The sequence below is a fragment of the Ambystoma mexicanum genome, chromosome 2p, assembly GCF_040938575.1.
Source record: "Ambystoma mexicanum isolate Mex_15411 chromosome 2p, UKY_AmexF1_1, whole genome shotgun sequence".
Taxonomy (NCBI): Eukaryota; Metazoa; Chordata; class Amphibia; order Caudata; family Ambystomatidae; genus Ambystoma; species Ambystoma mexicanum.
Genome location: NC_090923.1, coordinates 673135422 through 673159447, shown reverse-complemented (window position 1 = coordinate 673159447; position 24026 = coordinate 673135422). Strand labels below are relative to the sequence as shown.

Genomic DNA, 24026 nt, shown 5'->3' with positions numbered 1-24026 from the left:
TGGGTCAGATGAGGCAGGGAGGTTGTTCGTGAGAGGAGCTAGGTAGGGTGTGATGCTTTCTTTGGTGAGGTTCTTGGCGCTCCTGGCCATGGCTGGGGGTGCAGGTGAGAGTTTTGTTACCAAGTTGATAGGTAGGGGGATGAAGAAGTGAATGAGAAAGTGGTCTGACCATGGCGTGGGCGTGGTGGAGCTGATGTCGATGCCGCAGTTGTGGTCAACTACCCAGTCAAGAGTGCGCCCTTTACTGTGGGTAGGTTGGAGAACTCTTTGTACAAAGCCCATTTCTTGGAGAGCTTGTGCTAGCTTAGTGGATGGTTTATCTTTCTGGTCGTGGAGCCCCAAGTTGAGGTCTCCTAGGAGAATGGTTTTTGTAGTGGTTTTAAGGTTTTCACCTAGCAGGTGTGTGAGGTTGTCTTGGAAATCCAGTAAAGGGCCTGGTGGGCGATATACTAGATTGAGAGTGATGGTGGTGTTGTGAGATAGTGCGATCTTGGCAGATAGAGAGTCAATGTTATCCCCTAGTTTGGAGGGAGTTTGTCTTAATTCAAGGTGGTCTTTGACTATGAGTGCCACTCCTCCACATGGAGCCGACTGCAGATTTGCATATTGTTCTGCTAGTACTTTTGTTTGATCCCTTGACTGTGCTTTGAGATGGTCCTGAAATTTTGCTGAGTGTCTGTCTTCTGGTTGGCTGTTAATTCTTCTAGCTTTCAATATCTGCCCTGTATTGTCTCCTCATTTTCTGGATCCTCACTATGAGAAGAAAGTGACACTTCTGATTCACTAGTTGCAGATTGATTTATTCTTGTCACCTTTGGAGAGGGGTGAGAGTGTTTGATGTGTTTGTGTGGACTAATTTCAATAGTGGCCTGATTTTCAGCCTTGTATTCAGTGGATGGTCCAGTTATCACTTTTTTTTTTTGTGGAGCCATTTGCATGATGAATTTATTTCCACTTCACCAATTGCATGTTTTTTCCCTTTGGTCATAATGCGTGGAAGTTTCAGATGGACAATAGATCCTGGGGCACAGTTTCCCATCCTGAGGGATCACAGTTTTATTTGTATGACAATACATATTCTGTGTTATCACGGCCTCCGCTTCCGTCTGTGGAAATGTATTATGACCTTCTTTTGGGATTACTTGTGGATTTTTCGCATGTGGGGTTCCGATAATTGTTTTGGTACTTGCTTTTGTACCTAGGAGCTGGATCACAGCGGCCTGAGGCTTGCAGTAGTTCATTATCAGATACCTCTCTCCACGTACGGTGATCAGATTGAACTAGTGATACCACCTTTTTGACTTGAAATTGCTTTATCCATAGTTGATATAGAATGCTCCTTTGGCTTAAAATGCCATCTTATTGATTTTAAATCGGAGAGAGATTTCGTCTGGGATTTTTGACTGGCCCATTGTGCTTTTGGCTGACTCATTGGAGGGTCTGTTAGCACGTTGTTTTTGATGCGTGTTTTTTCTTTTGTCATTAATTGGGATTTCTTTTGTATTTGATTTCAAAGTTAGTTTTGAAACTGCTAACGCTGGCAACAAGCACCTCAGCAGTGGCCGTTATTATTGTGCTTTTCTTATGTCGGCAGGGTACAAATTAAGCTGTTTTTGTGTTGAGAGTGCTAGTGAGGTCACGTGAGACGGCACCGCCGGTTCTGGCGTCTCCTCTATAGCAATGTCCGAGAAATATCCCATAGCGTCGATGTAAGTGAGTCTCAACTGAATGTGCATGCAAGCATATGTTCAATTTCCAATACTTTCTTTTTCTCAGTGTTTATTTTTGAAGATCCAAAATGTGTGTTATACATGGGCTGCGCGAGCACACTTAGGTTTTGCTCCGCGTTGGACTCGCACGGACCCTCCCCACTCGCACCAGTCATCGCCTGCGAGTCGAGCGCCGCAAACACCTGTCGCTGACCCGGGCATGGAGACCTGCGCTCCTCAGCGAACGACTGCCGGGGAGAGCCGAAGCTCAGAGCAAGGTGAGCTTACTGAAGGACGGGGGAATTTTTTCCATTAGATTTATTTTTCTCACCTTGATCCATGCACAAGGGCAAGTCGGCTATGTCCTCGGCACTGATATTCGCCATGTTTTGTATGTTCGCTTCACTGATGTCTGTTCGTTGGACTCCTCGATCAGGGGAGCACCGAGGACGGTGCTCACAGTTCGTTTCTGTGCATGTTGGAGCCATTTTAGTGCAGCTTCGTGTTCTGAGGGCAGGGTTGTTGGAGTTTGGCTCCATGATGACACTCGGCCAACGCTCCGCGTCCTAGTGGAGGCTTTGTAGAAAACGCCTCCTTCAATGGAGCAAGTGGAAAGACTCAGCAGGAGCACAGCAACAGCAGGAAAGAGCAGGATAGAGTGACTAGCCAACACTCCGCTTTTAGCTCCATGCCTCTGCGCATATGCTGTAATTCTCTGTGCTTTAGTGTAATTTCCCAACCCTCTGACATTCCAAGACATCAATTTAGTCTCCATCTACAACTCTGGGGCGCGGGGGGTATCCCATATTTCCCTCACTGGTACGACTGATACTGTGTCTGTTACCCAAGTGTTCATCACCACCCATGTACTCTGCTGCCAACCTTTTTCCAGTTTTCATTTGCTGAACTTGCTTACAGGCTCAGAGTTTAGCGACATACTTGGTCGCGGACGCACTTCACCTGACTCAGATGGCCTGGACTCGCACTCGGTGTCCAGCCAGCTATTTTGGCTGAAACCAAACCAACCTTTCCCCCTCTCCCCCACTAACCCTCACTGCCCCCCAACCTAGCAGGGTAATCTCCCTCCTCCCTCCACCCCCGCACTATACGGCCTGCCCCAACTTGGCCACCCTCCCTTCCCCTGAACCAGCAAAACATTAGCAACTGCTATGGGGTAAGCCGTCAGCGCAAATACCCGCTGTGCAATGGCAATAATGGACCATGCCTTCCAACAAACCCTGTGCAGCGGGATATCTTACGTTAACTATAACATCATAGTCTCAATAGGATATCACATAATGTAACTTGCAAGTGTCACATCAGCCCGGTGAAGGATCGCCCTCAGCCTGCTCGGGGCAGTCTGGGATCGGAATTTGCACCTCTATGAACTTGACTGCCTGGTCGGGGACCGTAGAAAAAATATTAGTTTGCCCCGAAACTGGAATTTCAACCTGGCCAGGAATAACATGGCATATTGGATATTGCGGCTGCGCAGCAAGTTTAACTTCTGTGAACTGGCGGTGTTCATTTTGCACTGTGATGGAAAAGTCTCAGAACAGTCTGATCACTTGGGAACCCAGGCGCAGCTCCCCTTTTTTTTTTCTTTATTTGTCTCACAAGAAAAAAATAATAAGTGGTCCCTGTCTCGGCAGCTGAGAATCTTGGCTATAATTGGTTGTGGGAAATCACCAGGTTTGGGCCGAGGACCCAAGGCTCTGTGAGCTCGTTCAACCGCAAAGGGGGGGGGGGGGGAAGGCAGGCGATCCCAAGAGGTCCCTAAGCGGGTCCTCGACTGCCTGCGCCATACCTCCTGTCAAGGCATCCTCCGGAACTCCCACTATCCTAATGTTGTTCCTTCTGGATCGGGACTCTAAATTATTGCATTTAGCCTTTACCACTGTCATGTCTTTCACCAATGACGGCGTATTCTGGAGGGTCTGCACAGTGTCTTCTGTTGCTCCCATCTCGGCTTCCGTTATGCGACCGCATTCCCTGGCAAGCTGAGTCCTCATAGAAGCGACATTGGCAGTGATGTCATCCAGCTTCTCGTGGACGGCCACAAATCCCTTTTCCATGGCCTCCATTATATGTCTACGGTCTGGGCTGGGGGAGGGTTTAGTAATGGCTGTGCTTGTTCTACAGTGGAGGTAGTAGCGGGTTCAGCAGTCCCCTTGGTGTTGGCTGTCGTGAACTTATCCATGGCGCCTGTTTTCTTGCCCCTGCCTGCACCCCTAGTCATCGTGTTGTGGTCAGCGAGGTATCGTGTGTGCGTTCAACGAAATCCAGTGGTTTCAACAGGCTTACACACTGCTATGGGGTTGGCCCGACCACGGAATGCCTCCCATCCAATGGCCACCCGTCCATACTACAGTATATAAGCAAACAATGCGTTCGCTATATCTTCAGTTGTACAGCAGTATGAGGTAGAAGGTAGAGCACTACACCCACTGTCCAGGGCATAAAGTATGCTAGTGCTGCAGTGCTACCATCCAATGACTGGCAGGTTGCGTAACACCGAAGATTGAAAGGTCATAGCGAGCAGCCACCCCAGATCTGCAGTCTGCTGCACAGCACTGACACCTGACCCCTCTGCAGACCAGTCACTGCTTCCAGACACTGTCCAGCGCCAAGGAGGGATGTCACTGGGAATTGGGCCCCATGTGATGCAGTGCTACAAACCCTCAGGCGCAAAGCGGTGCCATGTGGGTAGCAATCGGAGGTGTCTAGCGGGCACAGAGTTAGCAGTATGGTATACTGGGGAGCCATGGGGGGGGATTACGGCTAAGTACCAGGTTAGTTGAATCTCCTCAGCAGGGGGCCCCACAGTGGGAGAGTATGCCGTCCCCGCAGCTCAGCGTGACACATCCTGCGAACACCGGAGTTCCAGAGTCAGCACGACTGCAGCAGTGGCGTTGGGCAGCCGCAGCAGGTGTCCGGATGTCCTGGCCAGTGGATATATGGCCATGCAGGGCGGTCCCCCGCGCCCGCAACACAAGACCTCTGGCTGCGCGGGTCCTGTCGGTACTTTGTTACGCTTCGGTGTGCACTGGTCCCCTCAAAAGGCGCGTGGAATCCATTGGCGGTCTGCTCCACCCAGGCACCTCCTCCGATGGAAACTGCAAGGCAGGCCGTGGGTCGCACCCCACAGGTGGGAGAGGAGGAGTCCCACCACTGTGTCCCACGGCAGGCCCCTCCTCTGCATATGCAGCTCTTCAGCCCGCCCAGTTAACAATGCAGCGTGTCTACAGAGCGCAGTTCTCAAAGAAGGGCTTTCCCGGCTCCGTTTTCACCTGGGATTGCTGATGCAGGTAGCTCCTGGCGCAGACATGATGCATTAATGGTGAATTCAGGGTTATATCTTGAAAGAAAGGCTCATTCTCCATGAATAGCGCAGGTCTTGGCGCAGCGATGTCGGTTCAGATCAGCTCGCCCTCAACAGCGTCCCCCCGCCCCCGTGATCCTTAGCCTATTTAACTAAACCTATTAATTTAATTAATTCCCCCTTGGCAGAACAGCAGAGGTGATTTTTTGTTAAAGTTCCAAATTAACAAAGCTCATTTCCAGTGTGCGCTGAAAGCTATAGACTACTGTAAGTTGGTAATCCTATTTTGCCCGTTAACCCTGACTTATTTTAGGAAGAGGGGTGCCTTTGTTCCCAAACCAAAACAAAAAAAATATCCTCCCCATTTTACCATCCAGCTTCTCCCACACAGGCCTGTAAGTGGGTGGAGGGAGGGAGGGAGGGAGGGAGGGGGCTCTGAAATCAAAAATTCTTCAACCCAATTTTTCTGACTGACTTCCCCCACACAGACTAAAGTAGAAGTGGGATACCAAAAACCCACTATCTAATCACCCTTTGTTCATTTCCTGCTTGTATTTTAAGCACGCAGAAAAAACAGAAAATTGCACAGCACTACATCTGTAAATTGATTGTGTTCACTGACCAACGCGAATTATTTATTGAAGTGAAATCTGTAGCAAGAAATGTATTGTAATTTTGTGTTTTATTTTTTTTTTGTTTTCATTTTTTTTCCCCAACCCATTTGTGTGATTTGTTTGTGGAGCAAGACGTTAATTGTGAGCCACAAAGAAAGTGTCATGTGCAGTTTAGTATGGTTTCTATTACCTATAATTCAAATACATACAAATATATTTCCTGTACATCGGCCTGGTTCTTGGCTCATTGGTAGCTCAGGGGAAGGGATGCAAGGGGCATGATCTGAGGCTGAGATAGGGCTGAATAAAAGAACTGACATTAACCGTTTGTGTGACACCTAGCTTGGGGAGGGAAGGAACTCCCTGTGTTAAGGGTGGCCTCTCAATAAACTGTTACAAGAATGACTAACCTGCTGAGCTTAGGTCAGGGGGAAGAGTTGTGATGGAATAGTATGCCACTTCCTCTGCCTGTACACCTTTCCCAACCTGCACCCTGGGCTGCTGGAGTTGCCTGGGACTCTGCTCTGAGTCTTCATTCCATCGCTGAGCCACAGTGACTTAACTTCGAGGGACTCCATGGGGCAAAGAAAACCCCAGAATGCCAAAAAATTGAACCATCAAGGATTTTGCAAAGTGAGTCCCAGAGGAGGAAGAAGCAGTGTTCTGGGATCCCTTCTGCCTGAATCGAGCGACCATCTGAAACCAGGTGTGGGAGCCCCTGAAGCCCAACTATGCAAAGTGACTTCAAACCTATCTCACTGTTACTATTATACCTGTAAACTTTGTAATATACTTGTAAACTTTGTAATAATTGCTCGTTTTTTCTCATGCTGTAACTAAGTGATGCGCCCGGTTACCCCTGGGCCTGCTGCGCTATACAAATTAAATAAATCTGGATAGGAGGCCCCAGAGAAAATGAACACTGAAGAGTTGTTGTTTAGAACACCTTGCTGTCCTTGTTTGTTGTAGGCACCAGAGCAACCTGGACACTTTAGTATTAGTCCAACCCTGCACTGTACAATCCCCTTAATTAGCCAGTCTAAACGTATTCAGTGTCTCTGTTCCATTGCTGTTGTATTGATCTCTGTCACGAATGTGACATTGTAATCTTGCCATCAGGTAGGCGAATGGTGTAGAGTGGTCCTGTGTAACTCTCTGCAGGTTTGTCTGTGCTGCGGCAGATCCCTTCAATATTCAATGAGGTACTTTGGCACATAGCAAAAACGTTCTCGGAGTGATTACCAGGGTATGGGAGGAGGTACCTTGTTCTAGTATCAAAACTACTGTAAGTGCTGCCTTTATTTTGCTAATTACCCTTTTAGAAGTGATGGAGAAGTTTGCAGCCTTGCTATTTCTATAAACGTTTTTGGTCCATGAAAGACCCCCCCCCCCCCCCCCCCCTACTTGACTGTGTTGAACAGATAATGGTGGTGCCTTTTCTCAATCGGATATGCCATTGATACTGAGAAGTGTGGCTATAATGTGGATTTTCAGCTCCATCTGATTTGGTGATGAGCATTTTGCTTTTTATTTGCAGGAAGAGTGCAGACGGGCCTGTGCAGCGCTTCGATAAAAGCCTGGAAGAGTTCTATGGCCTCTGTGACCAGCTGGAGCTTTGTCTGGTAAGTTCCTCCAATGGGTTTTGTTCATGGTTAATTTGATTGGATAAACTTGTAAAGCTGTCGGTCTCCTATCTTTTATCACCATCAACGTTTTTTGGCATTGGGTGATTTTTCCTGTACTTCATGCAGAGCCGAACATGGTAGTGTGATAGTGTGTATATGCGTGTGTATATGTGTATATATAAATATTATTTTTTTTGGTTTCAGAAACGTGTGGGCAGATATTGAGATTTTGCTTTATCTGGAGGTCATTTTCCCAATTTTGCGCTCAGGCCATTTAAGTGTTAGATGGAATTATGAGCTGTACAAATTTTGCAGTGAAGGCTAGATATTAATGGGACACATAAAATTATGTTGGGGAATTAGGTTAGACTGGCACTACATTGCATCCAGGCTGACTCGTAAGCCTTTAGTTTTTGCAACCTCATAGTAGGCCCGATCACCTAAAATGAGATACCCTCTGGAAATAAACACAAATTTGTTTATGTGCTGAAGATTAGGAAGGTTGCTTGCTTTCACTTTTGACTTGAGACTGTCTTTCAGATGTACAGTCCAAATAATTGAGGAAGATTTTTAAACTCTCCTCCTAGATCCTGAATGATCCCAGTATGTTTGAATTAAAGTGAAATATGTTTGTCAAGCAGGTATTGAAATAGTTTGTGAAATAAACTAGTAGTATGAACCTCCACCCCCACCCTTCATGAAAATCACATGTCTGCCCGTTTTATCTTTAGGGGTGGGGGGTAATATTGCTCTTGTGTTTGTGACAAACCATCCACTAATTTATTTAATGGTAGACCGTTAATTTATCTAAACCCTTGCTAGATTTACTTTTTCCCCATTAAAATTTTACTTCGATTGCTTAGGTAGGTGTTGCAACAAATCCAGGCAATTTGGCCCTTCTCCCCACGGGGTAGCCATCCCCTTTGGGACTAGGGAGGTGTGCCCACTACACCATATCCTCCCTAGGTGACAGGGCAAACGGCATCCCACTGGGGGTGGACCCCTCCCAATTGTCGGGACAAGGAATGCTGAAAGAAGTATTCTCCTTCACCTTCCCTCATGAGAGCTCCAAGCATACATGGGTTAAATGGGAGCGGAACATGACTACCAAGTAAAGGGCCCCTTTAAGGTGGATTGCTTGGTTTCTGACTCGCTAGAGTTGCCGTCCCTCTGAAAGTGAGGACCAGTGGATTCTTCCTCTGCTCCTGTTCCTCCACCTCCCGAGCAAGGAGGTCGCTGGCCCGACCCACCCCCCACCCCAGCCCCCCTTGACACTGCTGAACACCAGCTGGCATCTGAATGTGTCCCCCTTAAAGGTAAGCCCATCTGGGGGCATTGCGCACAGTAGGGGTGTTACCTGTGTAAAATACAGCACCTGGCTGTGATGTTCGCTGGAAACACCGGCCTGGATTTCTAAATCAAATTTCTGTAAATCTGCGCATTTACCAACTTCTGATTTTCCTGCTCTGCTTGAAATTTATATTTAGGCGTGCCTGTAAATCTGCATTTACCATCTTTGCTGCCTTTTGGGTGCTCTGCTTGAAATTCATATTTAGGTGTGTCTGTACATCTGCGCATTTACCAACACTGCTGCTTTTGGTGCTATGATTCAAATTCAAATGAAGGTGAGTTTTTTTAACCAGTGCATTATCCGTCATCCTCTACATTAATCCTTAACCTGCGCCTGCCTGGATGCTAGGGGAACTGCACAATGTACAATTAACTCACTGGTGGCCTTTCTCTCCCTCTTCCACTCCTCCCAAACTACTCCCATGGCACTCTGTCTCCCCTATCTTTTACAACTGCTACTCTATCACCTATCCTATCTCTCTCACGACTTCTGGAAGAAAAAAAGCTTAAAAAAAGCTCTCCTGACCTCTAACTCAGGCTTACCTATTGCTGACACCTACATCAACGCTACTTCCAGACAGACTATGACTGACATCCTCTTTTCTGTCCCCTCTCCTGATCTATTAACCCTCATCTGGTCTCCACTCTCTCCCCCCTTTCTCTTCCTCACCCATTAATGGTGGCACTAGGTGGGAAGTACTTCGGGCATACTTATCATCTAGATGCATCATTAATGTCCACCACAATGGCACGATCATGGCCCAAGGTTCTCAACCTACTCTTCTCAATAAGCGCATATTCTTTCTCATAAACTTCCTCCCTTCTCCTGCCACCCCTCCTTCCTCTTCTCCACCACTACCACTGACCGGAGTACCACACCCCTGAACCCATCCTTGGAAAACTTTCAAAGGTGGAAATCGGCTTCACTTAGCTACCCTGAGTGCTCGCTCTGCTGTCACACTCCACTCTGACATCTGTCTCCTCTTTGAAGACTTTGACCTAGACATCCTTGCTCTTACCGAGCTGTGGTTCAATGCCAGCTCTGTCACTGCTCTTGACACTCTGCTTCTTTCCTGATGGCTACAAAATCGTCTCCATATCCAGACCCAACAGGCCTGGAGGTGAAGTGGCTTTTATCTTCCTGCTACTCTTTTGAATGCCTAGTCTGTAAGCTCAGGGTCTCTCACCCTTGCCACTATCTACAGGCCCCCCCGCCCTATTTCTCTCGTCCTATCTAAATGGGCCGACCTCGCCTCCTCCCTCTCAACATCTACTTCCAAACTCATCCACCTCGATGACTCTGAATCATCCACCTATCTGTGGTCTCTGGGTCGGAAGGAAGAATAAAGAGAGGGAGTCACACTCTGCTGGTCACACTCTGCATACACTAATTTCTGGCGACATCCCCATCTCTAATCCGGTCACCACCCCCCACCCCCCCTCTCCTGGTCTGACCACTCTCCTTTCCTCCTGCCTGTGGCCCCTTGGCCCTCTATCCGAGCCTCCCCCGAGCACTGGCAGCCTCATTTGCCGTCATCCGACAGAAGTGAGTGTCAGTCGCTGCTTTTTCCTCCACCTTTATCCCACATGCCAGCCCCGCTTCTGACTCTGTCCTTACTACACTGCACCTCTCCATCTCTCCTTGACATCCTTGCCCCTATCAGGAGCATCTGCCTAAAACCTCCCTCCAAGAACAGCAGGTACGGCTCTGATCTAGCATCTCTGAAACGCAAGTGCAGAGTTGCTGAACGGAAGTGGCAGACCTTGGGTTTACCCTCTGACAAACTGGTGTGCCGATGAGGAGAATCTCAGTCTTACTGGGATTAAGGCAGAGGTCATTGGTGGCACACCACTTCTGGATAGCAGACAGTCAGAGATGAGGGAAGGAGCGGAGGAGGTAGAGGGTAGCCTGAAAATGAGCTGGGTGTCATCTGCATAGTTGGGGCAGAGAGCGGCGATGCGGTGGGCAAGGAGTGCCAGGTATTGGTTGAACAGCCAGGGAGAGAGGTGAGACCCCCTGGGGGGCACCACAGGTAGAGAAAAAGGTAGCGGAGAGAAAGGACCCAAGTTGGACCTGGGAGTGTCGGTCCGAGAGGAAAGAAGTCAACGTCTCGTCCTCCTTCAGTCTTACCACTGCAGTTCCAGTACGTCTGATCCCATCAGTTTGATCAATTGTCGACGAACCGTCAATGTACAGCACGCTTCCCCACTCAAGTGCGTCTTCCTCCACTTTGCCTGTTTTACTGAACAGCTCTGTTTTTTGTGCAGTCACATGCATAGTCTCCTGCCTTGAGGACATCTGCCAAAAGTAATGCTGGATTTTACAGTCTTGCATCTTACTGTCTTTAGTCCTACATTTGATAGTATCGCCTCATACACTGATGCAGTCTGCGTGGTCAGTGTGCTCTTTGGCTGATGTAGTATTGCAAAGGGGGAGTGCGCCACGTACAATGTGGTGGTGCACCCCATCGTCACTGCTGATGACTTTTCCACTGCGTAGGCTGCAGCTGCCAATGATTGTTGGCACAGATAATGTGCTCTCATCACTGGGTTCAGTTGTCCACTGTAGTAAGCAATTGGCTTATGGTCCATGCTTGTCTTCTGAGTCAGTACCACCTTCATCACTACACCATCAGTGTGTGACAATAAGAAAAAATTCTTCTTATGAGTGGTCCCTAACACTGGAGCAGTACTTGTGGCTTCCTTCAGTTCTTCAAAAGCCTCAGTCATTTCTGGGGTCCATGTCGGTCTGTGTCTTCGTTCCCCTTTGTGCCTCTTTCAGAGCGCTCAGTAGTGGCCTGGTATATGTGCTGTAGTGAAAGGCCCATGCTCTGCATTAATTGCACAACCCCAAAAACGGTTTCCTTTCCCTTACTGTTGTGGGCGCGGGTGTTTTGCATATTGTCTATGCTCTCTTTAGGGCAATGTGTCGGCAGTCCTTGGATATCATCTGCCCAATGTATAGCACCTCCTTCTGGCAGTACTTTAGTTTGGCCTTGTCCACCTTATACAATCTAGGCGTTCTCTTTGACTCCTCTCTCACCTTCTCGCAACACATTTCACTCACCTCCCGCACCTGCTGATACCACCTCTACAATATTTGCAAAATCCGTCCCTCCCTCACATTCCACGCCACCAAACTCCTAATCTCCTCTCATCTTTTCCCGCCTCTTCTACTGCTCCTCTCTAATCTTCGGTCTTCCTGCGTCTCAGCTTGCCCCTCTTAAATCCATATACCACTCTGCTGTTCGTACCCTTTGTCTCCTTACATCTCGTGACTCCATCTCTTCCTCGCTCTCTCACCATGGTTGGCTACCTTTCCACTTACAGCTTAAATTTTACTTTCTCTGCCTTGTCTTCAAATCCCTCCATGGTCTTGCTCCTCCTTATCTCTCCTCACTTCTCTCCTTCTACTCCCTCTCTCGTTCCCTTCGTTCCACTGACCATTTCCTTCTCACTGTACCTCCTTCCCCCCACGCTTCCTCCCGGTTCCGCTCCTTCCAACTCCTTGCTCCTCTGCACTGGAACTCGCTCCCTCTCTCAATCTGCTCTACCACGACCTTCACCTCATTTCGCACTTCCCTTAAATCCCTCCTCCTCCACTCTCCACCTTGAAAACTCCCTCTCTGCCCTCTCTTCTCCCCCCCCACTTTTTTCCCTGTATCTAACTCCTCTCTCCCCTCGCCTACTACACTCTCTCCCCCTTCCATTTTCCCTGGTCCAAACCATCTCCTACCCCCCCCCACCCCCTCGCCTATTCTCACTTCCCATCCCCCCCCTTCAGTTAATTGCTCTTTGCACTGTTTTGTTGAATGATTCAAGATGTAATCTTTGCTCTCATTGTTATTTGTTGCTGTTACTCTGTTTTATGTTGTTCCATTGTACAGCGTCTTGGTGTAAAGCGCTCTATAAATAAATCAAATCAATCAATACACTTTGTCAGCCAACACTCTCAGCATGTGCACTGAGACCTTTCTGCACTCGTCTTCTGTCTCACTGCAAATCAAAATGTTGTCTACATACTCTAAAACTGTGCTTTGTCTCTGTTGTTTAAATCCATCTGTATCACTCTGTTAAAGATAGATGGTGACTCACAGTACCCTTGTGGCAAACAAGTGCGTTTCCACTTCTGGTTTCGGTAAAGAAAGCTGGTTAAATCTTGTGAGTCTGGGTGTAGTGGCACTGAAAAGAATGCATTCTTTAAATCCATGACCGTGAAACAGTTGCATTCCGCTGGAATGCCGCACAATATTGTTGCCGGGTTTGCTGCTACAGGATACTCTGCTTTTACAATATGGTTAACAGGTCTTAAATCCTGAATAAAACGCCATGACCCCCAGTTGGTCTTGCGCACAGGGTACACTGCCGTGTTGCATGGAGATTCTGATGGTACCAAAATGCCTATGTAAATCAAAGCTGTGATTGTTTCATAAATGCCTCCATCTGCTGCCTTTGTTAGAGGGTATTGCTTTACATCGCTCCTGGTTTCGGTTTAATCTTCACTCCCTCTATGCTCTTTATGCAGCCCACGTCATAAGGGCTTGTGGTCCATAAACTGCTGGGAACTTTGGCCATGTCTTCTTTCCAAAATGAGGGTGGCGCCTCCAGCGCCATAGCCATTCTCTGTGGCACCTCCCTGTAATGTATCTGTAACCAGTATGTTACACTCATTTCGAACACCATCTCCACTTCCTGTCTCTTTTCTCCAAATAGTTCATATCTGTCACTGTGGTCAGCCTGCACCCCTCTGCAATTCTATTATTGCGCTCCATGCCCTCCCAGTGTCATCTACTCTGTGCACTGCAGTCAAATCCTCCCTTGCCAACACTGCTTCTATCTCTATTGTTCCTTCTGGCTCATCCAATGGTGTCTCTGGCTTGAACAGGTATTCCCTTGGAACTTGCCACACCTTCCCTGCAATGCCTGGCATCCATGCAGTGGCAATGTCAGTCCCATTTTCGAAACCTCTCTGGGTCCACTGGCATCCCCCACCCCCTCTGTACCGTGCGTCCATAATATACTTGGATGATCTGCTTTAAATTTAACATGTGTATGCCTGATGTTGAGCACACTATGGCTTTTGTCTGTGAATGAAATGGTCATGTTTAGTCTGCTCATGATGTCTTGTCCCAATATGTTTATAGCTGTCTGTCGCGAGTAAAGCAAAGATGGTGATCAGTCGTGATCTCCAATAGATAGTGAGATATTATCAGTAAAAGGAACCACTTCTCAAGCCCCAGAGAATCCTGGGGTGTACATGGCATCGCCTGACAACTTAAATGTTCCTTCCCTAATACATGACCTAGTCGCTCCAGTGTCAAAAAGAAAGGAAAAGGTTTTGTCACCTATCGCCACCCCTATGTGAGGTTCCTCCACAGGGTTGGGTTTGATCGGCAGGATGGCATGCTCGTCTCTAGACTGTCCTAGTTGGGGGTACATGGATAACCCATTACCTGTGAAGGGGTTACTTGACCCCCTCCCAGTCGTTGGACGGGTACTGTTGCTGCTGTGTCCACCTGTGCTGATGCGGTTTCATTCTGTATCTGTGCTAGCTGCTGTGTGCTCCCTCTAATCTGTGGTGCTTGTAAATACTATGGTGTTGGTGCTGACATCTGTGGTGCCTGCATCTGCACTTGTGGCTGTGCTTGTGGCATTTGTTGATATGTACGCTGCATCTGCCCTTGAGACAGTTGATCTTGTGCATAATAATCTTGTCCCCCCCTGATATGGCTGCTGGCCCTGCTCTCCCGAATTCTGTTGTGTCCCTCTAAACCGGCATGCCCGTGAAATGTGTCCTAGCTGGCCACAAGTCCAGCACTGTGGTGGCTAACTCCTTTGTCCTGAACCCACCCATCCCCCAAAAAGTCTCTTTGGTTCTGCTGCATCTGCTGTCTGTAACTCCGAAACCCTCCTGAAAACCCCCCTCGATTGTGATGTATCTGCGGTCTGAAGCCACGCCCCCTTTGTAATCCTCCCCTTCCTCGAAATCCCTGCTGTGGGCTGCCCTGCCCCGCCCCATGTACCCTCCTCCCATGGGCGGTGCAGACTGTTGTGGTTGTTGTTGCGGCTGCTGTTTGTGAGGTGGGGCTGGTTATAACCACCTCTTCCATCGCATACTGCGATAGTTTTCGCTGCGTTAGTTTGACCTCATCTGCCTTCCTATCTTCCGCTTTTTGCTTATCCTTCTCCTGCCATAATCTAAAATGATGCAATGTTGTGAGCCTTATTTCTGGCAATCCCTTCACTTCCATCCCCACCAGTTTCTTCAAACTCTTATGCACTGGTTCTGGTAGTCCATGCACTAAAATATGATAAAATATTGCTATTGTTTTATCCCAAGGCTCTTGATTTTCAAGGTGCCAAAGCTCTTGAATCTCCTGACTGTACTGCACAGGATCTCCATCTTCCCTCATTTTGTGTGACTTAATCGCCCCAATGTCTGACGCGTCTGGGTATAGTGTTCGTAGGGCCTGCCATACTGCTACCCTGCAGTTTGCAGATGGCGCTCCATCATGTTCTGTGTTGTCACCCCTGGAAACCTTGCCCTCTTCCATACGATATCAGCTCTGCCCCTAATATTGATACTAATAATCCCTTTACGCCACCCACTACTAGTCGGTGACCGGCTGTCATCTTTTCCATCTCATCAATCCATTTCCCCGCTCAATGATGGTAATCTACACTTCACATTCTTTGTGTGCTTCCACGGCACGTACTGAGGTATCGCCCCTACTCTCTCTAATAAAGGCATCTGTGAATATGCTTCACATCCTCAGGTATCCTTCAATACAATCTGATTTCTCGAGGCCCCCCTCGTCCTCCATGTGTGTGTATGTGTATGTGTATATATATATATATATATATATATATATATATATATATATATATATATATATATATATATATATATATACTGGTTCCAATGTGGGCCCTCTCCTGTTATCGTCATAGGCTCTGGACAATCATCCTCTCGAACAGGCTATGCTTGTCTTTCCCCAACCCCCCCTTCGTCCTGGGAGATCCCTTAGTCTATTAACATGTGTTGTGTGTGGTGCAAAAATCGTTCGTCTGCTTTGTCTGTTTGTCTGAATTGCCGCCTCCTTCTCCTTGTCTGTGGGGTTTAAACTCCCATGACGCCCACTTGTCCGTTCCCGTGGACTGTGACTGCCCCCCCCCCCTTTTCATCCCGCTGTGTTTGGCATCAGTATCGATCCTGTGTCCATGTTGCTACAAAAATCATCAGCAAAACGTAGTCTCCTCCACGTCCAGTCTGTTAGGTTTCATGGTAAGATCTATGTCCACTCAATCATATTTGCTGCCTCATGCCCAGGCCCCCTAGGCTTGCTCCTCTTCCCTCTGTTGTGCTCCTGCCTCGTGTGTTTGTGCTGTCTGGTTCTGTTTGTCTGTCGTCGTCTTATTTCCTTTCCCTATCCACTGCTGCCTGTGTCTTCACCGCCTTTATTGCTCGCTCGTCCTCCCTGTGCACTCGTTCCCTCTTCAGTCTGGCCAACTGCAAATTTCTCTGCTCCCTCTCTGCTAACTTGCGTTTTTCTTGCTCTATCACTCTCCGTCTCTCTAGTACACTCTCCCTTCTTCTCCCTTTCCACTCTCTTCCTTTCCTTGAGATCCCGCTCTATTCTTTCTCCTCACTCCCTTTCCAAATGCTCCTTCTCTTCCTCCTTTCTTTGCTTGTTGTCCTCCCGCTCCAGTTTCTCCTCTCTCCCTCTGTCCTCCCACTCTAACCTCACTTCCCTATCTTTCTCCCTTCTATCCTCCTCCTCATCCATCAGTTCTGCCCAATCTGTTATATCGCTGTCCCTCTTCAGGCCTTCTATTGCCTCAGTCGTCCCTTCTGCCTCCCAATTTGTCTTCCCATGAAGTTTAAATAGTATCTGTGCTGCTATCCATTCATTCGTGCTTCTGCCCTCGAACTCCTCCGTGTGCTACTGCGCCTCACTGTTCGCCCCTGCATCACTGGCTGACTGTCGTGCGCCTTTCTGCTTATCCTCTTTAGTGTATGGTGGTGGCTTATATATAGGATTTGAGTACCCCTCTGCTGCCCTTAGTTCCCTCGTTGGATACATTCCCCGTTCGTCTGTGTCAACAGATACTATACTTGGAGGGGCAGGCAGAGGTGCAGAGGGATGGGTACCTTGGTCCTTCACCTCCTGCTGGCTTATCATCCACTGACGCCTTGTGGCATCCCCCCTCTCCCTCCTGGAACATGACCATAACTCAAATATGGCCATGCGTTTGGTCAATTTCTTGCCCTTGCAATCACCCTTTGTGTGTTAATAGCGATTAATGCACGTCTTTGGAGAAGCTTCCGCAAGGTGGCTTTTGCTTCGTTAATTTACGTGTTTTTCGATAATCCGCTGTTCAGGGATAAAAGTCACAATGCAACAATAATACTTCCTAGTTTCTACGAGCCCCGTAGGCTCCACAATTTATTGGGCATGCTCCACGCACTGCCTCTCCTTCACAATCACTGCCTCCTCATGCACACAATCGTGCGCATGCGCCCTCTGCACACCACCACTGGTTCACCTCGTCTGCCAATCCCAAGTTCTCAATATAAGCTCCTCACCACCTCAAATTCTCTGTGTCCTATATGCAAACCTAAGGGTGAAGTCACCAAGCTATCAATACAATATAGGTAAATCACATATCGTGCACACACTATAATAGCCTGTTACTCTCAAACCCACACAACACCCCCTTGACCCCCCCCTCCCCACGCCGCCACAGCTGTCTTCCTGCTCTCCAGGCAGAGTATACCAATATTCTCATGTGATCAAACTGCACCATTGCGTGTGAAACGCCTTTCTCCAGGAGACCTAACCGGCAATCTATGCTAGCTCCCTATCTAACCCTCACGGGGATACCATCTATGACCCGAGCTAAAACGCCCAACCCACAGGAATACCTTACTTGCATAACTTTTGTCATCCAAGCCTTTAGGTCAGTAGTCTAGGTTATTTACCAGAACCTTTTACCTTGAAGGCCGAATGTGCCTTAAAAACAGAAAAAGGACTACCTCCGCTACTCACTATGACTGCTAAACAATGCTATAACACATCAACAATACTCCACCATACTCAGTACCATCCCTCACACCCACAGTTGCTGTCAGACTGGATCAATACTTAACGTTTTGTGCTGTGCTGGCGCTACTCGCCGGCCGGCTCCCCGTCAAGTTGCTCGCCTCCCCGTCCGGGTCTGGCTGGGCGACTCGCTGATCTCGGGCAGGATGATTTCCAAGGGGCTCCTGTCGACCTTAGAACGGCCATGAGTTTTCCCGTCTTGCTTGAAATATGAGAGGGTCCCGCAGCTTCTCGGGTTTGGCGGCGAAGGAGTCGACCTGGTGCAGCCAACCATCCTCTGGCTACCAACTTGTTGGGGCAAGCTCCCAGGTAGACTGGAGGACCACTTGGCATTCGCAGAGTCTTGGAAGGCCCAACACCTTCCCCCAAACAGAACGCAGACCCAGCCAGACAGCAAGTCCAAACTGCGGTTATTACAGTAAAACCAACAGGGATCAGTACAAGGATGGAAGAAATCGGAGGACCACTGGCTCACAGGCCAGCTTTGTCCTAAAGTTGCATCATGGTGATGTCACAACCTGGACCTCTCTCCAGAAAACCTATTTGCACTACTGGATTGAGTACTGAGTAATAATCCACCAATAGTGGACCCAATACATGTCAATCTACTGGCCCTCGCATTTCAGGTGGCTGACCTGGTCCTTGCCCAAATTGCTAGCTCTAACAGTGTTCCAGTGTGCGGGTCTTACCATTGGTTCTCACCCGTTGCTACCCAGCCCTAGGAGCCTGAACTGTGATTGGCTAGAGCTGACCTTCCTAGGACTGAGATCTGCAAAAGTTCTCAGCTCTTAGTCTTATTACCTTGAGAAGGTACACTATGGGCCACATTACACGGACGGCGGTGGACCAAGGTGCTATTAGCACCTTGGTCCATGCCGGTAAAATACTGGCACCGCCTTGGAGGAAAGGGGAATTACTGCCCTATTCCAAGGTTGGTGGGGCAGTGATTCCCCCTTCCCCCATTGCCCTTCCCCATTTGTGCCCTATAGGGCATAATGGGAATGGGGAAGGTGCTAATTACGGCACCGCAAATTGCGGTACCGTAATTAGCTCCCTGGTCCCCAATTAGCTCCCTGGTCCCTTTGCGGGTTGGTTTTTAACGCCTGCAAAAAGCAGGCGTTAAAGTCTCTAACCCGCAAAGGGACCTCGTAGTAAGGCGGTAAGGGTTAACGGTCACCGGTACCATTAATGGTGACCGTCAACCCATACCGCCGTCCGTGTAATGAGGCCCAATATGTCTGTATTGTAATGTGTGTGTGTGTACCAGCATAGCCTGAGATTACTCATGCAACACGTGTCCCACATTGTAACATCTTTATTGCAAGCTTCTGTCTGGCAGCGTGAGATCGGCTTTCTTTACCAGCTCTGGTTTCTGTCCATTGAGTCGGCTCAGGCACGTGTTCTGAGACCATTATTTGGAGCTGTGCAGCTCTAAATTATGAAGAATTATTCGCATTTATTGCAGCTGGTGTTACTGTCGTTCATGAAATGGAATGTCATTCGTATCTGGTGGCCTTGGCAGCGAGTTCTGTCTCACACGTTTGCTCTTTTCCAGCCTGAATTCAACTCAGCTCTTGCTGAGAGGCTTGTGGCCTGCAGTAATTTTCCTAAACCATTATGATGTTCCTATAGTGTCCATGCTACTCTATATTCCCCATATGTTAGCCACACTTGGCTCTGGCAGGTCCTGTAAATGCTCCTGCAGTTCCATACGGTTATTTGCATACAAGCATCTGCAAGCTTTACTCTGGATCTCTTGCTTCTTGCGGTGTCTGCGTTAAGCTAATGACAATAGCAATATGTATCTGTCCTCAAACTATAGGACTGTATGCTTGTGTTCTTCATGTATTCAAGTGTGTGTTTGTGTCCCAATGTGCGGGTGGCACGTGTGCTTCCTGTCTAACGCTGCTACGCCGTGGTGTCTCTAACAACGACGGAATCGAGATTTGAGAGCAAGTCTTCACTAGTGTTCAGTAGAGCAGTTCCGGGACTCTGGCAGCTCTGAAGCCAGACTGGTGGCTGTGGAGACAACCAACAGATTCAGTGTGTTGCATCAGTTGGGAGATGACCAGCTTCTCAAGGAGTTTGCCAGGAAGGGGGGTAATGGAGATAGGGCGGTAGTTAGCCGGGTAGGAGGGGTCGGCAGAAAGATTGTTGAAGAGCGGTTGCACAAGGGGTGTTAGAAGAGGGGTAGCGGGAAGGTGCCAGTGGCAAAGGAGTGATTACAACAATCTGCCTAGGCTGGCGCAAGGGAGACCATATTGTCCTTGATAGTTGCAGGGGAGCACCTGTTTGGATGCGACTTTCGTAGAGAGGACTTGTCTAGAGTCCTCATCCGGTGCTATTGGCGAGAAAGAGGAGCGCGGGGGTGGGGAGGGACTAAGGGAAACCGGAGTGCTGAGGAGGGAGAGATGTAGAAGTGAGTGAGGACAGGATTCCCCGAGGTTTGGTTAAGTGGGAGCCAAGTGAAGTACTGAGGGGCAGGGATGGCAGGGGAGAAGTGGAGACTGTAGTAGGATTGGCAAACTACTTGCAGATTTTATGAAGTCCACCTGTGGTGTTGGTGGCTGCAGAGATGTGGGCTTGGATATGGGCCCTCTTATAAGAGTGGATGGAGAGTCTGTATTGCCTTTGAAGCAGGCGGTAGGCCAGTCTGTCAGAGGATGTCTGATGCCCCACACTTCCGCTGAGCAACTTTGCACTTGCGTTTCAGAGAGGCTAGGTCGGAGTCATACCAGGTGTTCAGCTTGGAGGCAGGATTCATGCTGATCCTCATTACAGGGGCAAGGACGTCCAGGGTGTTGGTGATAGAGCGGTGAAGATTAGCAAGGGCAGAGTCAGTGTAAGAGTCTGTGGTAGTAGTGGGAGGGGGAATGAGACAGAAGGGTGTAACCATTTTTCAGTGATTTTTAGAGGTAAAGTAGGAGTCAGTCATCCGCACAAGAATATAAAGCTCTGGGATGAGGTTAGGGATGGTAACTTGGCCTGAAGGATCATGGATAGTTTACACGGGTATGATTTTTATTGGGTGGGGGAGCGGTATTTATGCTAGTGCCATAAGCAGTGTTGCATGGTTGTCCTCAGCAGCTGGATTGCTGTGTAGATCCATGTTTGAGACCTTGTGCATGTCAGTCCTGAGAAAGTACAAGCGTATAAAGTTGCTAATTTCTCCTTTGATGAAGGGCTTGTGATTGCATGTCCTTTTTGTTGTGTCTTTTGAACGTTCCTTTTTCTTCCTTCCCTTACAAGCTATTTCTCTCAGTGCACCACTCCTTTTCTAACTTTACTGATTTTAACATGTTTCCTTCTCCCCCCCCCCCCTTTAGAGGCTGGCCTACGAGTGTCTGTCTCAGAGCTTCGACAGCACCAAGCACTCCCCGACCCTGGTCCCCACGGCCACAAAACCAGACGCAGTGCAGACAGAAAGCCTTCCATACACTCAATACCTGAGCATGATCAAATCTCAAATCTCCTGTGCCAAGGACATTCACAACGCCCTGCTGGAGTGTTCCAAAAAGATAACTGGCAAAACGCCTCCGACGCAGGGGGGCCTGTGATGGTTCAGTGTGGGAAGACTCGTCCACCCGACACAAACAACAACATCGACACTGGCCACTCGCTGCTTTCATCGTAAGGAATCCTCAAGCTGATGAAGTATTGTTGTGTAACCTCTAAGCCAAGCCATACCTTTTGTTCAAGCAGGTGAAGGTGTGGTAGAGTGTGGCGGGGAAATTTGGCCCACAGGTCTTTGTGAATGGACATGAGATCAGTGGCGATACTGCAACTAGTGTAAGCCAGGTTCACTAGCTTGGCGATTCGCGGGGGACTTTGGCCCAAGGATTTCAGTTGTACTCTTCTTTTCTGTGGGTCTACAGTGACTTTCACACCAGCAAATGTGCAGCTTTCGATAACCTTTCTAGCCAGAAGGGACACTTGTTTTCTAGGTTTCTGATATGAGAATGGAGGAGCTTTGTTTTTTTTTCTTTACTTTTACATTTTCATATTTTCTGTGCGATAGGTTTGTGTGTCTAGAGAGCTTGTGTTATTCAATGAGAGAATCATTGACACTGCAGTGTTGGTTTTCTGTTCTGCTTTCTCTTTGTTTCTTGCAAAAAAGGATTGAATTCCTTGAATGATGCCTATACTGTCGTATGTGGCCTGAGCGTGCTAAATTCACATAGAAATACTTTAGGATTCCTTTAATTTGAACGCTTTGCTTCATGGAGATACTGGTAGATATGGTTCTTATTTTTCTCCATCCAAAAAAGGACCATACCTAAAAACTCAAACTTCATCCCGCCCCAAATCTCGACATATTATAATGTGACTACAAATCTTTAACACCAAAATCGTTGCACTTCTGTACTAAGGTGGACCAAATATAGGTCTCGAGGGAAAGGCACTGCCAAAAACGATCATGATAGTGCCCTGGGAAAAATGGTAGAGCATTGGTAAACTGAAACCAATACAAGTAATTGGAGATTTCACGGTCTATGAGCGTGAGCCTGATAAGGCTACTGACAAAGGTTGAATATATCTGAAAGAGAATAGAGTAAGTAATAAAAGATGCTGATCTGATCAATTATAACCATGAGAACTGAACCTAGCGATTTTACCAAAAAAAAGGAAAATGGAATTAAAATAAATGCAAAAACAAGTTTACAAAAATGTTGGAGAAAACAAAAATCTTGACATTGTTGACCCAATACTAGAAAGACAACAATAAAGGTCTGCATTACGCCAGCAGACATTAAGGTAAGACGTATATGGAAATATTGAACACATCGGGCGTTATTCGCGAAGAGTTGTAATGAAGCAAGCTAGCTAGATGTCAGGGAGTATCTTGGGTCCGCACCTGAAACTTTATATTACATTAAATATGGCGTATGGAAGCCGCTGCAAATGTGAGCCAATTGCAGGAATCTCCTCATATACAGCCCACATTTTTGTAACTTCAGCTCATCTCCACGTGGCTAGATCATGCGCCAATGAATGTTCAAAACACTTTTGTATTACATAACATATAAAAAGAAATGTGCCTCTACAATATTTGAAGTTGCAAAAAAAATGAATGCTTGGTTAGTACACCTGGAATACATATTTTCAAAGGGGAAAGGACAACAATATTGTTAAGTGTACAGAAGTTCAAAATAGTGATCAGCATATCCAAGGGAGAACAAGCAACACGTCTTACAGAACTAAATCGTTCATAGGATCCAACACAAGTAAAAATCGGCCAGAACACCAACCCAAACAGCAGGGAAAATGATCAGTTTGTAAGAAATAGCTCCCTATGTAGTATTAGAAAGGAAACGAAGAGAAATTTCGGTTAATGTTTTAATGACAGTCAATATTCGAGAATAATGTTGCTAGCCATGGAAAACTTCGGCATACTACAATAAATGTACTAACCATGGTGGTTCTATGTGTTTACAATAACCTCTGTTGGGTTGTTATGAATTTGGTAACACTTTTTGATCAACTACATTCCCTTTTTCATCTCGAAACTTACACGTGTGTGTGTGTGTGTGTGTGTGTGTGTGTGTGTGTATGTATGTATGTATGTATGTATGTATATATATATATATATATATATATATATATATATATTTCTGAGGCTTGTGGAATCTGCTTAGATCACATGCTGTGCATAGGCCGACATCTAGTGGAAGCTGCGGAGTATTACAGTTTGTTTTTCGAAAGTCGAAAATGGGCGTCGACACAGGCGTGCCAGTAATACTATCCCTAGTGTGACGTCCACTGTTCCCAAGATCCCTCACGCGTCTAGGATCCTCAGATTGTTTTTTTCCGCCATACTGGTCGGAAGCATCTTGCGGAGTTCCCTGGCCTTAGCCATACTTTTGCTGTTATTATAATTATAATTCTTATTCATACCCTTCCCCACCCCAACGTCGAACCTCGACGACGGCTGGAGAAGTCATCGACCGTCGACTGCTGCACGACGGATCTGGGCCTCGGAAGGCCGCTGGCCTCGGCCCGGGCCTAGTAGGCCGCTGGCCTCGGCCCTTACAAGTAGGGAGAGTGGGGGGTGGTACATACTCTTCACTCTTGATATATAGTTACATTTATATATTCCTACACTTAGCAGCCCGCTGCCTTAAGGTGCGTATGGAGGGTACCCCTTTTCAATTCTGCCCCAAGTGCAATCGCAAATACCCTTGGGTCGACAGGCACGCCACGTGCAATCTCTGCTTGCCGAGGGATCACCCCGAAGCGAACTGCAGAGCGTGTAGTAGGTTTAAACCTAAGACACTTAAGGACCGTTCGACAAAGCGTTGGGC

General features: G+C 47.7%; 1 protein-coding gene across 1 annotated transcript in view; it reads left to right on the top strand.

Moving 5' to 3' along the window:
- MED29 (mediator complex subunit 29) overlaps positions 1 to 23140 on the top strand; it is a 117078-nt gene extending 93938 nt beyond the window's left edge. The window contains exons 3-4 of the mRNA XM_069644250.1: positions 7183 to 7267; positions 21051 to 23140. Coding sequence (XP_069500351.1) covers positions 7183 to 7267; positions 21051 to 21281 — 316 coding nt within the window. The 3' untranslated portion in view covers positions 21282 to 23140. The remainder of the gene's footprint in view (positions 1 to 7182; positions 7268 to 21050) is intronic.
- The last annotated feature ends 886 nt before the right edge of the window (positions 23141 to 24026 follow it).